Raw genomic sequence first — 15,602 nt, forward strand, 5'->3', positions numbered from 1 at the left:
CAACAATCAGTCGTATATTGCACAAATCTGGCCTTTATGGAAGAGTGGCAAGAAGAAAGCCATTTCTTAAAGATATCCATAAAAAGTGTTGTTTAAAGTTTGCCACAAGCCACCTGGGAGACACACCAAACATGTGGAAGAAGGTGCTCTGGTCAGATGAAACCAAAATTGAACTTTTTGGCAACAATGCAAAACGTTATGTTTGGCGTAAAAGCAACACAGCGCATCACCCTGAACACACCATCCCCACAGTCAAACATGGTGGTGGCAGCATCATGGTTTGGGTCTGCTTTTCTTCAGCAGGGACAGGGAAGATGGTTAAAATTGATGGGAAGATGGATGGAGCCAAATACAGGACCATTCTGGAAGAAAACCTGATGGAGTCTGCAAAAGACCTGAGACTGGGATGGACATTTGTCTTCCAACAAGACAATGATCCAAAACATAAAGCAAAATCTACAATGGAATGGTTCAAAAATAAACATATCCAGGTGTTAGAATGGCCAAGTCAAAGTCCAGACCTGAATCCAATCGAGAATCTGTGGAAAGAACTGAAAACTGCTGTTCACAAATGCTCTCCATCCAACCTCACTGAGCTCGAGCTGTTTTGCAAGGAGGAATGGGAAAAAATGTCAGTCTCTCGATGTGCAAAACTGATAGAGACATACCCCAAGCGACTTACAGCTGTAATCGCAGCAAAAGGTGGCGCTACAAAGTATTAACTTAAGGGGGCTGAATAATTTTGCACGCCCAATTTTTCAGTTTTTGATTTGTTAAAAAAGTTTGAAATATCCAATAAATGTCCTTCCACTTCATGATTGTGTCCCACTTGTTGTTGATTCTTCACAAAAAAATACAGTTTTATGTCTTTGTGTTTGAAGCCTGAAATGTGGCAAAAGGTCGCAAAGTTCAAGGGGGCCGAATACTTTCGCAAGGCACTATATACACATATATATACATACATACACATACATTTATACATACAGTTGAACTCTGAAGTTTACATACACTTAGGTTGGAGTCATTAAAATGTTTCACCCACTCCACAAATTTCTTGTTAACAAACTATAGTTATGGCATGTCAGATAGGACATCTACTTTGTGCATGACACAAGTAATTTTTCCTACAATTGTTTACAGACAGATTATTTCACTTATAACTCACTGTAGAGGTTTACATACACCAAGTTGACTGTGCCTTTAAACAGCTTGGAAAATTCCAGAAAATTATTTAATGGCTTTAGAAGCTTCTGATAGGATAATTGACATTAATTGAGTCAATTGGAGGTGTACCTGTTGATGTATTTCAAGGCCTACCTTCAAACTCTTTGTTTGACATCATGGGAAAATCAAAATAAATCAGCCAAGACCTCAGAAAATAAATTCTAGACCTCCACAAGTATGGTTCATAGTTGGGAGCAATTTCCAAACGCCTGAAGGTACCACGTTTTGTCTCCTAGAGATTAATGTACTTTGGTGTGAAAAGCGCAAATCAATCCTAGAACAACAGCAAAGGACCTTGTGAAGCTGCTGGAGGAAACAGGTACAAAAATATCTATATCCACAGTACGAGTCCTATACCGACGAGTCCTATACCAACATAACCTGAAAGGCCGCTCAGGAAGGAAGAAGCCACTGCTCCAAAACCGCCATAAAAAAGCCAGACTACGGTTTGCAACTGCACATGGGGACAAAGATCATAATTTTTTAGAGAAATGTCCTCTGGTCTGATGAAACAAAAATATAACTGTTTGGCCATAATGACCATGTTTGGAGGAAAAATGGGGAGGATTGCAAGCCGAAGAACACCATCCCAACAGTGAAGCACGGGGGTGGCAGCATCATGTTGTCGGGGTGCTTTGCTTCAGGAGGGACTGGTGCACTTCACAAAATAGATAGCTTCATCAGGAAGGAAGATTATGTGGATATATTGAAGCAACATTCAAGACATCAGTCAGGAAGTTAAAGCTTGGTCGCAAATGGGTCTTCCAAATGGACAATGACCCCAAGCATACTTCCAAAGTTGTGGCAAAATGGCTTAAGGACAACAAAGTAAAGGTATTGGAGTGGCCATCACAAAGCCCTGACCTAAATCCTATAGAAAATTTGTGGGCAGAACTGAAAAAACGTGTGCGAGCAAGGAGGCCTACAAACTTGACTCAGTTACACCAGCTCTGTCAGGAGGAATGGGCCAAAATTCACCCAACTTTTTGTAGGAAGCTTGTGGAAGGCTACCCGAAACGTTTGACCCAAGTTAAACAATTTAAAGGCTACGCTACCAAATACTAATTGAGTGCATGTAAACTTCTGACCCACTGGGAATGTGATGAAAGAAATAAAAGCTGAAATAAATCATTCTCTCAACTATTATTCTGACATTTCACATTCTTAAAATAAAGTGGTGATCCTAACTGACCTAAGACAGGGAATTTTTACTAGGATTAGATGTCAGGAATTGTGAAAAACTGAGTTTACATGTATTTGGCTAAGGTGTATGTAAACTTGTAAATACACATACACACTTTAAAAAAAAGAATATACCTACCTATATTATTATTTACAATGGTTATCTTGTTGTTATTAGCACCACACTTCAGCTCCATTCAACCCCTCCCAGCTATCTCTTAACACCATCAATATTGGATTTCTATTTGACATACATTTTTCAACTGTGCTGTGATGTTTCACAAAAGTACTGAACCTTTCTATTCTCTTAGTTTCTACAGATTGTAAATTAAAGATAAACATTTTTGCTAAAATAAATATTATTTTAATAATCCATTGACTATGACTTTTCAAATCACCCAGTATTGCTATCTGTAGTGTTAGTTCGAGGTAAATGTTGCAATTCTTCATCCATTCCTGGACCTGTGACCAAAAACAATCTACATATGGACAGTACCAAAATACATGATCTAATGACTCTGCCTCCTCACAGCAAACTCTGCAGAGCTGGGAAGATTGTATTCCCCATATATATATATAACATTCTATTGGTTGCAACAATTTTGTATAATCATTTAAATAGAAAATTCTAAGTTTTGAATCCGGCGTCGTTTTGCGTGTCAATTCATAAACCTTGTGCCATGGAATCGGTACATCAAAAATCTGTTCCCAACTATTTGGCAATTTATATGGCACAGCTGTCAATTTTTTGGTCCTTAAATGAAACTGGTATATATTTTTATTTATCGCAGTTTTCTTTAACAAATGATGGTCTTTAATGCAGGGCCGACAGACAAGTTCCTTACTTTTTCCCCCTTCTACCTGCCTCCTCCATTTTTTTGTGGTAATGCTGCAACTAGTTGGTTGTGATTTTGGATAGAGCAGACATTTCCATGTCTATGGAAATGTTGCTTGTTTTGTTTGTGTTTCAGATTATTTTGTGCCCAATAGAAATTAATGGTAAATAATGTATTGTGTCATTTTAGATTCACTTTTATTGTAAATAAGAATAGAATATGTTTCTAAACACTTCTACATTCATGTCGATGTCGGATAATCCTGAATGAATCATGAATAATGATGAGTGACAAAGTTACAGATGCACAAATATCATACCCCTCCAAATAATTCTAACCTCCCCTGTTATTGTAATGGTGAGAGGTTAGCATGTCTTGGGGGTTTGATACTTGTGCATCTGTAACTTTATCACTCGTCATTATTCACGATCAGTTCAAATTACAGCTGACAGTCTGCTCTTTAACTTCATAGTCACTGTATCATTTCAAACCCAATGTGCTGGAGTTCAGAGCCAAAACAACAAGAAAAATGTGTCAATGTCCCAATACTGTTGGAACTCTGTATATGCTTCTGGGTACCCATCACCTAACACATTAAATGAAAACATAACCATTTGCTGTAAGGAAAAATATAAACTTTAGGTACATGTTAGTGTTTGGGTATCTTTGCTCTTATATAATGTTAGTATCAAATACATAGAGCTAGGCTACCCTTTGGATATACATGGATTTCTGCATAAATTGGTCATAAAATTTGATCTGATCTTCATCTAGGTCACAACAATAGACAAACACAGTCTGCTTAAACTAATAACACACAAACAATTATATGTTTTCATGTCTTTATTGAACACACCGTGTAAACATTCACAGTGCAGGGTGGAAAAGTATGTGAACCTTTGAATTTAGTAACTGGTTGATCCTCCTTTGGCAGCAATAACCTCAACCAAACGTTTTCTGTATTTGCGGATCAGACCTAATAAACAAAAGGCGGCGCTCCGCTCAAAAGGCGGCGCTCGAAAGTCCTCAGCAAGCGGTACCGGATTGCCAAGTCTAGGTCCAAAAGGCTTCTTAAAAGCTTCTACCCCCAAGCCATAAGACTCCTGAACAGCTAATCAAATGGCTACCTGGACTATTTGCATTGTCGTCCCATATTTGCATTACGCTGCTGCTACTCTGTTTAATATCTATGCATAGTTACTTTACCTCTATCTACATGTACATATTACCTCAATTAAACTGTGCCACCGCTCATTGACTCTGTACCGGTACCCCCTGTATATAGCCTCGTTACTGATAGTTTATTGTTGCTCTTTAATTATTTGTTATTTTTCTATTTTCTTATTTTTATTTATTTTCAGTTTATTTGAGTAAATACTTTCTTAACATTTATTTTTCTTAAAACTGCATTGTTGGTTAAGGGCTTGTAAGTAAGCATTTCACTGTAAGGTCTACACCTATTGTATTCGGCACATGTGACAAATAGAATTTGATTTGATTTTGTGTGTGAGACATCCTGCAGTGCCTATGGTGGCCACACGAGGAAGCTAACCTCCCTGCTAACCAATATCAACTGAGAGACAAGAGGTTTCCCTCTGGTTGTTTTGAATGTGGACAAGTTACATTTCTGAGGGGGGAGATGAGAAGAAAATGCAAGTTCAGGTGATAGTAGATAACAGAGCAGAAAAAAACATGATACTCTTCCATGTTGTGTCATGACTCCCAGAAATCCTGTTAATCGGTAACTGGATATAATTCCTTGAGGGCAGAAGTATGTGGGGTTCAGAGTGGCCAAATATGTAAGGAGAAATATGTAAAGCCCCTAGTTTAGTGTTTCAAGATAGTCTTCAAGTTGGACTCTGGCACCCGAAGAGGATATTGTTTACCAGTAAGCCTCATTTGCACACCTTATAAAAGCATTGCTAATTGAAATGGTTTCCTCTGTCGATGTGCCATTTCCCATTTGGTCTAAACACATAAACACAACATGTATTGTTTTTCCATTCCAGCAGCAAGAAATTGTGATGAAAAACTTTTTTGATTGTACAACAGAGGAGAGGTTAGTTTGAGGGAGCATGTGAGAAAGAGCCAGTCAGTGAGAGAGAGTATAGAGAAGAGAAAGAGCGAGACAGTGGGAGAGACAGCAAGAAAGATAGTTAGTTAGTATTGAAATCATCATATCAGGGTCAGAATCTGCCCTACAGAGTATGAATGCTGCTCAGTTGAAGATAAGATGGTGACCCACGGGGGAACCTGTAGGCCTATTCTATCACACTCAACTGATCTCGACTCAGCTCATTTTATTTGCACTCATTATAGTCTCTTTAACGCTTGGATAGAAGGCTAACAATAGTTTAACATTTACCGTAGCATTGTCTATTATTAACTCAGTGTTGATGGAAATATTGACATTATCACATATGGCACTGACTTTGCCTGTTCTACATTCCTAACTCTGTTGTGCTGTGAATGAATAACATTCCAGGCAGTTGAGGGACGTCTTTATAGCAGTTTCTATTGCTCCATGCATCCACAGGTGATGTCATGTTGTCTTGAGCAGTAACGGCTGACAAAGAATGTCCCTCCTGTACTCTGTGCCTCCCCTGTTGTCTCTCTCTGTCTCTGTCTCTGTCTCTCTCTCTCTAGAGCCAGTTTTTTTTCCTGAGGTGAGTTGTTCCTCACACCTCACAGCTAATCTGCAGTCAGACGGGTCAGGAAGGCAAGCTCTGACAGGCTCTCTCTCTCTCTCTGTCCAACCACTTCCACACAGCCTCCTCCGCCTGTCTGGCTGCCTACAGCTCACTGCTCAGATACACAGAGATAGAACAGCAGGATCTGCAGCCATGAAAAATGTTAAATCTTTCCTAATGTTTAGAGCATCATATAGCATGGATGTCATTTCACCCACACAGAGATGCTGTCCAGAAGCTGCCTTTAAAAGCGTGGGAATTATTTTCCAGTGCTCCAGAGGAATGATAATTGTTATTATGCCTTTAATTCAGTATAACCTTGGCAGGACACTAAAGCATTGGGGTCAGTAGCTCTGTAAACCATAGCCCACAATCCAGCACCAGCCGCTGGCCCATTACCCTGCTCCAATACCACATCAGCCTCTTCACTGAGTACCACAGGGGCAGCCGTGACCTCTATCCATGGTTGTGGACATCCCCCAAGAAGAGACAGCATCCCAAATGTCACTCTATTCCCTATATAGTGCACTATGTAGATAATTGGGTGCCAGAGAGAGAGAGGGAATGCAGGGTAATGGCCGCTTCTTCAGGGGTGGGCAGGATTTCACAGCTGCCGTGCCTCAATTACCCTGCGTGTGGTAATCTGCTCTAATCCAGCGGGTTTGCTGGGGGAGTTAACATCACCATTCACCACACTTTCCAATCCCATGTACAGGCTCCTCTAGAGTGGCTCTGTGGCACTGACGTAAGTAGCTAGCCAGGGCCTCCAGGCTGCTTCTTCACGGACATGTCACAGTTATAGCTTCAGACATTCCCAGTTATACAGACAGACAGGCTTGGATTCAGCAAGGCCATTAGAGAGAGAGAGAGAGAGAGAGAGAGAGAGAGAGAGAGAAAGAGAGAGAGAGAGAGAGAGAGAGAGTGTGTGTGTGTGTGTGAGAGAGTGAGTGAGTGAGAAAGTGTGTGTGTGTGTGTGTGTGTGTGTGTGTGTGTGTGTGTGTGTGTGTGTGTGTGTGTGTGTGTGTGTGTGTGTGTGTGTGTGTGTGTGTGTGTGTGTGTGTGTGTGTGTGTGTGTGTGTGTGTGTGTGTGTGTGATGCATGTGACAAAGCAGGATTTTCTTCATGGCTTTCCCGACCTCGGTGAACACAGGCCAGTCTAATGAGGGCACCGGGAAAGGACCAGTAAAGGTTGGGCTGATGATCCCGTTAGCAGCAGTCCAAACCCCAGTCTAAACTCTGGCTAAGCATCCTGAGGAATTTGAGACATGATCTGTGACTCACGCTGGACAAGTTGGAGGCCAATTACTCAATTACACACTTTTCACTGGAGCGGAGAGATTTAAAAGGCATACCAGGGCTTTGAAATAATGGTGGTTAGTTAGCTGAGCTCACCCATTAGTAAAATACCAGCGAGTGTGGAAGGATTGACCCCTAGCTGTGGCCCCTAGCTGTGGGTTCTGGTTAACTGTTCTAATGTGGCAATTTGGCAGTGGTTCCAGTGGTTCCATGGCTAGAAAATGTACAGCAGCGGTGTGGCTGGTTATCATCCTCACATAGAGGGAGAGAACAAACAGCTACATTATTGAAGAGAGCTGTCCATAAACACTGACACTAGCAGTATGTGTGTAGTGTAGGGTAAGGTTTGGTGTTAGCATGTGTGTAGGTGAGGTCAAATTAGAAGTTACAAGGCTGTGATGACAAGCTCAGAGTAGGCACCTTCACACTAAAAGAAAGGATGTGATCAAAATATCTGGGAATCAGTTAGCTGACTCAAAATGGAGCCTATTGCACAGTACTTGTCCTGCACTGTAAAAAGTAGGACGGCACAGTTCTTCATCTGAAGTGTTTTTTCTGATTGGTATGATCCAAAATTACACTTTGGTTCTTTCAACCTATTCAATTAGTCTGAAATCAAATAACGACTTTGACAGATCAATGTGATTTTGGAGGCCTGGCCTATTGGGGCTGTGGCTTTCAGTTTGTTATTTTTGGCCACCTGTGAGAGTGAATGTCATTCCAGTTAATGTGTTCTGTTTTTTATTATTTTATTATTATATGTTGACTGCCAGCACTGAATCTTAAATGGAAAATCCACTCAAAAACTATCTTTTGGTATCTTTTTCATTAGTCCACTGTTGATACAGTCCCAAAATATTTTGCATGTCAGCAGTCAAGATTTTAAGATATTGGACTTTCAAGAAAAGTGGATGGGTCACTATTGTCTAGACATGTACAGTACACAGCTATATAGCTAACATTAACAGTTTTACCTACCTGCAGATTCATACTCTATCATTTCATGCATAGTGGCTAGCTATGACAATCCATTTGTACTGTAGCTATGGGCTGGGATTATGGTTCATTGTTTAGCTAGCTAGCTGGCTACATGTCTAAACAAAAGACTCTACTTCGCAATAGAATGATTACATGACCCATCAAGTTAGCCAGGTATGTCTGGGGGTGGTTACGGACATCTATTGTATATCATGAACATGTGTACTGTACATGTCTAGACAATAGTGACCCATCCACTTTTCTAGATGTGGTTGGGGGTGGTTATAGCATTTCTTTCACATGACCCATCAACTTCGACAAGTGTCTGGGTAAGCATCATCTAATTGGCTAATTATAAAATATAAATACAATATTTTTATCTGGACACTTTCAAAGTCAGATTAGGATATAGGCCAAGTACTAGATGAAGTGTATTTTTACCTGGAGTTTTGTAAAGAGATAGGTGGGGCTAAGGCTTAAGGGTGTGTGAACGATGCTGAATAGGTGTAGACAAAGACGAGCTCTCCAGTAGGTGTACCAAAACATTCAAGGGACATTTTCTCAAAAGTGGGGTTACAAGTTTGTCAACTTTCAAAGCCGAATTACTTTCTCATTGTTTCTCAACTGCAGTGTATGATATACCATTTTGTAGCTCTGAATCTCTACTTTTATCCAATGTAAAAATAAAAAATAAAGCTATTTCAAATGTTACTAGTCTACATAAGGCTGAATGGAGGCGGTGGACAAAGCCAATATTGACTTTGCAGCTGGCCCATCTAGAGGAAATCGCTCAGTTCTGCCTCCAGGGCAGGATTCATGACAATAAACATCAACCTGCTAGACTGCATGCATCAAGAGCTCAGAGGGCAGCTGACACTTAGTCCAGTGGTGGAAAAAGTACCCAATTGTCCTACTTGTGTAAAAGTAAAGATACATTAATATAAAATGACTCAAGTAAAAGTGAAAGTCACCCAGTATAATACTACTTGAATAAAAGTCTAAAAGTATTTGGTTTTAAAAATACTTAAAAATCAAAAGTAAATGTAATTTGCTAAAATATTCTTAAGTATCAAAATTAAAAGTAAAGGTATAAATAATTTCAAATTCCTTATATTAAGCAAACCAGACGGCACCATTTTAGTGTTTTTAAAATGTACAAATAGCCAGGGGCACACTCCAACACACAGACATAATTTACAAACGAAGCATTTGTGTTTAGTGTGCCCAGAGGATCAGAGGCAGTAGGGATGACCAGGGATGTTCTCTTGATAATTGTGTGATTTGGGCCATTTTCCTGTCTCGCTAAGCATTCAAAATGTAATGACTACTTTTGGTGTCAGGGAAATGTATGGAGTAAAAAGTACATTATTTTCTTAAGAAATGTAGTTCAGTAAAAGTAAAAGTAGTCAAAAATATCAATCGTAAAGTACAGATACCCCAAAAAAGCAACTTAAGTAGATACTTTAATGTATTTTTACTTAAGTACTTTACACCACTGATTTAGTTTGATGCTAAACATTTTGTAACCTGGAACTTAACCTGTTGTGCTGCAGAGGTTTAGTGAGAGGATGTCTGTGTGTCTGGTATAGCGATGATAAGTGCTCGTGTGTGTGTTTCATACCCCTCTATGTCCACACCTGGGTCAATGAGACTGAGACAGCAGAATAGCCCTGACCGGTTTACAACCCACTTGATCTCATTACTGAGTGACGATCAATGAGCTTTACATCATTGAGTCTTTCCCGATCGCTTACCATAGTGAGAAACAAAATACACCCATGGAGAGAGACAGCGAGAGAGAGATGGATGACTGGTCCTGATCTTAGATAATTAATCTATCCTGCAGACCCACTCAATACTCATTCAGATATGTATTTAATTTATCACAATGTGAAATCAATCAAGAGTGACATTCAAACTTACTTGGTTTTTGGAGGCTTGGTGACTCGAGCGCAAGGGACTCTATGGACCTCACCCGACTCTGCTGTGGATGAGCTTGCTTCACCATTCGAACCAAATCTTCTCGATACGAACCGCTTTCGAGCACAATGGGAATCCGTTCCAAACTTCTGCCTGATCTCTCATAACCCGCATTGGTGTACCGCACGGGGCCACCTGCGGCAGAGGTGACTGGGTATCCAGTGTTCCCCTCCTCATGTCTGGACCGACTCTGAAGTGAGGACGCGCGGTTGTGATGCGTTTTGTTGGTCCCGTTGCTCGGATCCAGTGGAATAACTTTGTTTTCAATCCGAGTTCCGACCGAGCAGGCAGAAAGCGGGGCTGGTTTTTGCGCTGGCAGATGGTGCTGTTTAGAGTGCGGGTGTTCCGGGTGCACCGCAGACGGGCCCTTCATTTGGTTGTTGTTGTCCGGGTTCAGCATGGAGTATCGCAACCCCGCCACGAAGCGCTCAAATGTCAGGCAACCATGCGGTGGGGCCACCCGCCTCAGGCACTCCAGCACCCCGCCGGGCAAATCATGAGTATCTGCCCCTTGCCATCGACTCTCAATCTCCGATATGTGCACATACCCTCTCTTCCCGTCATCAAGGATGTCAAAGAGTGTCCTCAAACTGTGTAAAAATGCTTTGGGTAACCCATCTGTTGAATATTCCGTGTCTTTAGGCTGCATTTTACCGGTTCTGCTTGTCTTGCCTTCTCTTCTTGTGCCAATCCTACCGTAAATTGTCGATGACCCGTTCAATTTGCACCTCCGATCAGTCACTACCAGAGCCATTCATTTATCAATCGTTGAACTGAATAATGGCAAACTCAAACCTCACCAAGATATATCTTATAACGTGGTTATAAAGTCGTATTACTTTGCGCGTGATACAACAACTATTCGTTTGTAATAAGTAGCCTAGCCTACTATATTTATTCAGAATGAATTAGAAATTCTACCCATTTCTCTTTATGCCTTCCATTGACGAAACACTGCTTTCCCTCTCCGGATTTGCAGCTCCAGGATACTTTTTTTCAACTGGACAGTCCTTCAAACGTCTGCGCAGATTTGTCTAGGGACACAGCCATTGGTCATCGTCAGAATTGCCGTGCGCTTATTGGTAGGAACTTGTGGAAGGTAGAAGTTTGAGTTATGCTTTTGTTATTCATTGAGCCGGACGTTATTCGCCCAAGGATTCATACCCTAAATATGTGTGTTTACCCTACATCTGGGTCTAATTGTAAAAAAAAAGAAATAGGCAGTCTTTATCCAAGATGTTTACAATAATGGTTATACATAGTAATAGGCATATGATACATTGTAGCCTATGAGTGATACATTGTAGATTAGAGCATTGTATCACCACTATATTCCATAAATGAAAGTGTTTTAACTGACTAAACCACTAATATTTCACATTGTTTAACATATAGGGCTTTGTAAGCTTTATATGACCAAACATATCGTAATATATCTTCAGAAAAAAGGTTCTTATAGCTAACACAAGTCACAGCTATCTCGTCTTTCCTCCATGTAGATACATCATTAGAGAAGAGCAGTCACTTCCATTTCATCCTCAAGCCTCGCTTGCTCAGACTTGAATTCTTCTCTCATCCCTTGAGGACAACTTTTAATTTGATGTAATTTAAGTTTCACTCTGTCACGGGGAATGCTGCAACTTATATAGGCTACATTTATGATGTATCCCTGTTTCTACTCTCTCCTCTCACTGTAAACCAACCAACACAGTACTAGTCCTTATTGATAACATATTGATTTTGGGAACAGAATCACTGAATGCCTGAGGGTGAGATCAAATTGATTGTCATAGTAAAGGATCTGACAATTGCATACAGTAGAAAGTCCTACACACAGTGGCTTTGGTCATTAATGGAAGGAATTATCCTAACAGTAAACCCTCTTTGGCTACTCCACCGGGGTCAGCTTGTGCACGCTCCTATGTAGTAGCATAGCTAGAGAAAAAAATGGTGTGTGTGCATGCGTGTGCATGCTCATGTGTGTGTGTGCACGTGACAGAGAGAGATAGACTGCACTGCCAATGTGAGTGGTGTTCTTTTACTGATCGGCAGGTTCAGAGTCAGACAATTTAATCCTCAATTCTCTACCAGCCTCCCTCCCCTCCTTTTCCTTTCACCCTGTCTCTCTCTCCCTGTCACGCACATACACTGCCACACAAACACATAAGCCTGCGCACACACGCACGCAAGCACACACACACTACAGTGCCCACAGTTCATGAGTGGAAGCTAAACCATGAGTGCACTGAGGGAATTATCCCTGACCCTGCTATTGTTTATCTTACTTATTAGAACCATAGGTTTACCCTCACCCCACTGGCCAACTCACACGCTCACACGCACACACATTATATATATTTTTTAACTTGTGCTTTGTATCTCTGTCTCTCCCTTCAGCAATATCGCTGTGCATGTGGCAAACCATTTGAGAGCTGGGTCACTGCATTATTTTCGGGAAGTGCTTCAAATCTTAGACTTTTATCCTAAGTTGAGTCATAATGGAAGACAGAGAAGAAGTGGAAGTACATTTAAGCGATGGAGGCTGAAGGAGGGAACAGATAGTGCCAAATCTTTCTCTCATTTAGCCTTCAGATTAGACTGTGAATGTCTATTACCAAATAATGAAACCAATCCAATCCTCATCTATGACAAGGATTGCCTAGTGGTTAGAGCGTTGGGCCAGTAACCCGAACGGTTGCTGGATCAAATCCCTGAGCTGACAAGGTAAAAATATGTCATTCTGCCCCTGAGCAAGGCAGTTAACCCACTGTTCCCTGGGTGTTTAAGATGTGGATTAAGGCTGCCCCCCACACATCTCTGATTCAGAGGGGTTGGGTTAAATGCGGAAGACACATTTCAGTTAAAGGCATTCAGTTGTACAACTGACTAGGTATCCCCCATTTCCAAGCCTTCATTCTGTTCCTGCTTTTCTGGTGTTTCTGGGTTTATTAAGAGGGTTTATTTAAGCACTTCTCTGGGTACCTAAGGGAATGGACTTTGGTCACCTAGTTATGTGTAAAAAGACTATTGTTTCACAGGCCTCCATTAAGAGAGAAAAACACATATTTGCACAAATTTGAAAAGGAAACTAGTTCAGCTATGCAAATGGTCCCACAGTAGGGTTTAAGATACAATACAATCTCATTGTGTTCTATTTACACACATACTGATTTTTACCACCCATGAAGCTGATCCTTTGTTTTTTATAACAATAATGATGCGAAGGACTGATATCTTAGCCAAATTCTTCAGACTCCTATAAAAACATGCAGTATGTATTTATAGATTGTAATGCATGTCTTGCTCTAGTCTAAGCCATCTATCAAATTCATCACGTGACAGGCGGCTTATGAAGAACGTGTTCTTGTTCTTCAAAGCATTGTTAATCAGTGTATATACCAAACTACATAGTAATGACACACTGTGCCTCTAGTATGTATGAAGACAGAAATATCAGACCAATTCCAATATGCCTGTTAGCACTAGTTTCAAGTATGATTTTTAATGGCCTTGAGAAACAGAGCTTGAACCATACTACATCTTCATGTTTTACCCAGCATCAGTATATTTTGAATCCTTACAAACTCTGCTCTAGAGAAGGCTAGTAACAGTGACTAAAGTTCAGGGCAGGGTACTGGGCGAAGGCCATCTAGTGAAACTATTTAACAGTCTGACGGCCTGGAGATAGAGAATGTTTGTCTCACAGTCCCAGCTTTGATTCACCTGTACTGTCTCCGCCTTGTAGATGGTAGCGAGGTGAACAGGCTGTGGCTCGGGTGGCTTAGATCCTTGACAATCTTCAAATCAAATACAATTTTATTGGTCACATACACGTGTTTAGCAGATGTTATTGCGGGTGTAGCAAAGTGCTTGTAAAAGTGTATACCTATAGAAAGGGAGGAGCAAAATGGTGTCGTGGCCACTACTACACCGGATCAAGCTTGGTGTTATCGTTTTTGGATTATCAGCTAATGCATTGTGTGGGACGTACACATTGTGTTGAATGACTCATTCAGAGTCAATAGAATGAGTTAAACTGGTAATTTGGGACATGAGAAGATTAAGACACACATACGACTATATGCCGTTACTGCAATGAGACAGGACATGAGGTAGAATACACTGACTTGAAGTGTCAAATGGTCATAGTTTCACGCTCTCATGCCTCTTCTTCAACCAAATGAGCAAATCCGCACGAGAGATGTATATGTAAAGCCACTCACGTGAGCCAGCTAGTGGTGGCATGTCTAAATAATGCTGACCAAAGCCCCCTCTCCAGACTCACAGCATTTACTAATATATATATATATATATAAATATACTGTAAGTGACAAAGGCAAACATGATCTGTTTAATGGATGTTTCAGAGATAAATCCTGTACGTCGTTAACACTAATGCTTATCACTAACAGGAAATCAACACATTGTGCTAATCTGTTTTAGCCTAATAATTTTAAACTGCTTCAGTTCAATGAACATTATGTCATGTATCATTACAGACATCTTCACATTAGCGTACCCTCGTGTGGACTTCTCTCCCCTCCGGTCATCACTTCTTTGCCATCTCTCATCAACGCAAATTCCATTGACTTTAAATTGAACAGAATTAGGCAAATCATGCAAAGTACTCACAAATGTGTTAATAAAAAAAATCCACTAAGTATTTAAAGCTATAATCATAAAATATCCTAAATAAATTGATGTAGTATTAGCCTACATAAAGTGTGAGACACATTCACCAAGTGGATGAATACAGACAGTACAGTCCTTACAATGCAATTCTAGAAGACCTTTGTCAAACAGTTTTGTAACGCATCCTGCTCACACCCTCTGTTGACTCAAAGTAAAGTTGAGGAATTGCTAAATAAAGTAAATTCTGAATGAAAGAGAAACAAAGCAGTATACCTGGTGATATACGGTATGTACTGTATGTTATGCTGCTAGTATAACCTTTCCCAAACTGTGTTAAATGCACATGAATTCTACAAAACCTCAATGATCCATACAAACCACTAGTGGCACTTTAGGAAACTATTGGTTTGTTTCAGCCGTGCAGCATGCCAACCAAGGCATAAAAAAATAATACTGGATCATGAGCTTAAAATTTGAATCCCCCCAAAAAGTGAAAACAAATTTGTGGAACGCTGTCAAAATGCAACATTTGCCCTCGGGATTTTTCTGCCATTGTAATCCTTGGGCGGGCCCACCTAAGCGTTTTTTCGGGTCACCTAAGTGCAAACAGTGTAAAAAAAATAAAAAAAATAAGTGTAAACTTAAACGACTAAAACCAGATATAAAGTATGTTGAAAAGATAATGGACCTATATATTTTTTCATAATATAATCTCTGGGAACTAACAATCACCAAAATAAAAACTAGACTGCAGGGAGAAAGGAAAATTCCCAAAACAATTTAG

General features: G+C 40.4%; 1 protein-coding gene across 2 annotated transcripts in view; it reads right to left on the reverse strand.

Annotated features, from left to right (window-relative positions):
• The window catches only part of LOC109868157 (suppressor APC domain-containing protein 2-like), a 21,325-nt gene extending 10,179 nt beyond the window's left edge, over positions 1 to 11,146 (reverse strand). Inside the window, exon 1 of one of the 2 annotated variants that reach the window (XM_031803122.1) lies at positions 10,130 to 11,146. In XM_031803122.1, coding sequence (XP_031658982.1) covers positions 10,130 to 10,940 — 811 coding nt within the window. In that variant the 5' untranslated portion in view covers positions 10,941 to 11,146. The remainder of the gene's footprint in view (positions 1 to 10,129) is intronic. The other variant, XM_020457609.2, reaches the window with a different exon arrangement.
• Between the last annotated feature and the right edge of the window lie 4,456 nt (positions 11,147 to 15,602).

Source organism: Oncorhynchus kisutch, linkage group LG23 (genome assembly GCF_002021735.2).
Source record: "Oncorhynchus kisutch isolate 150728-3 linkage group LG23, Okis_V2, whole genome shotgun sequence".
Taxonomy (NCBI): Eukaryota; Metazoa; Chordata; class Actinopteri; order Salmoniformes; family Salmonidae; genus Oncorhynchus; species Oncorhynchus kisutch.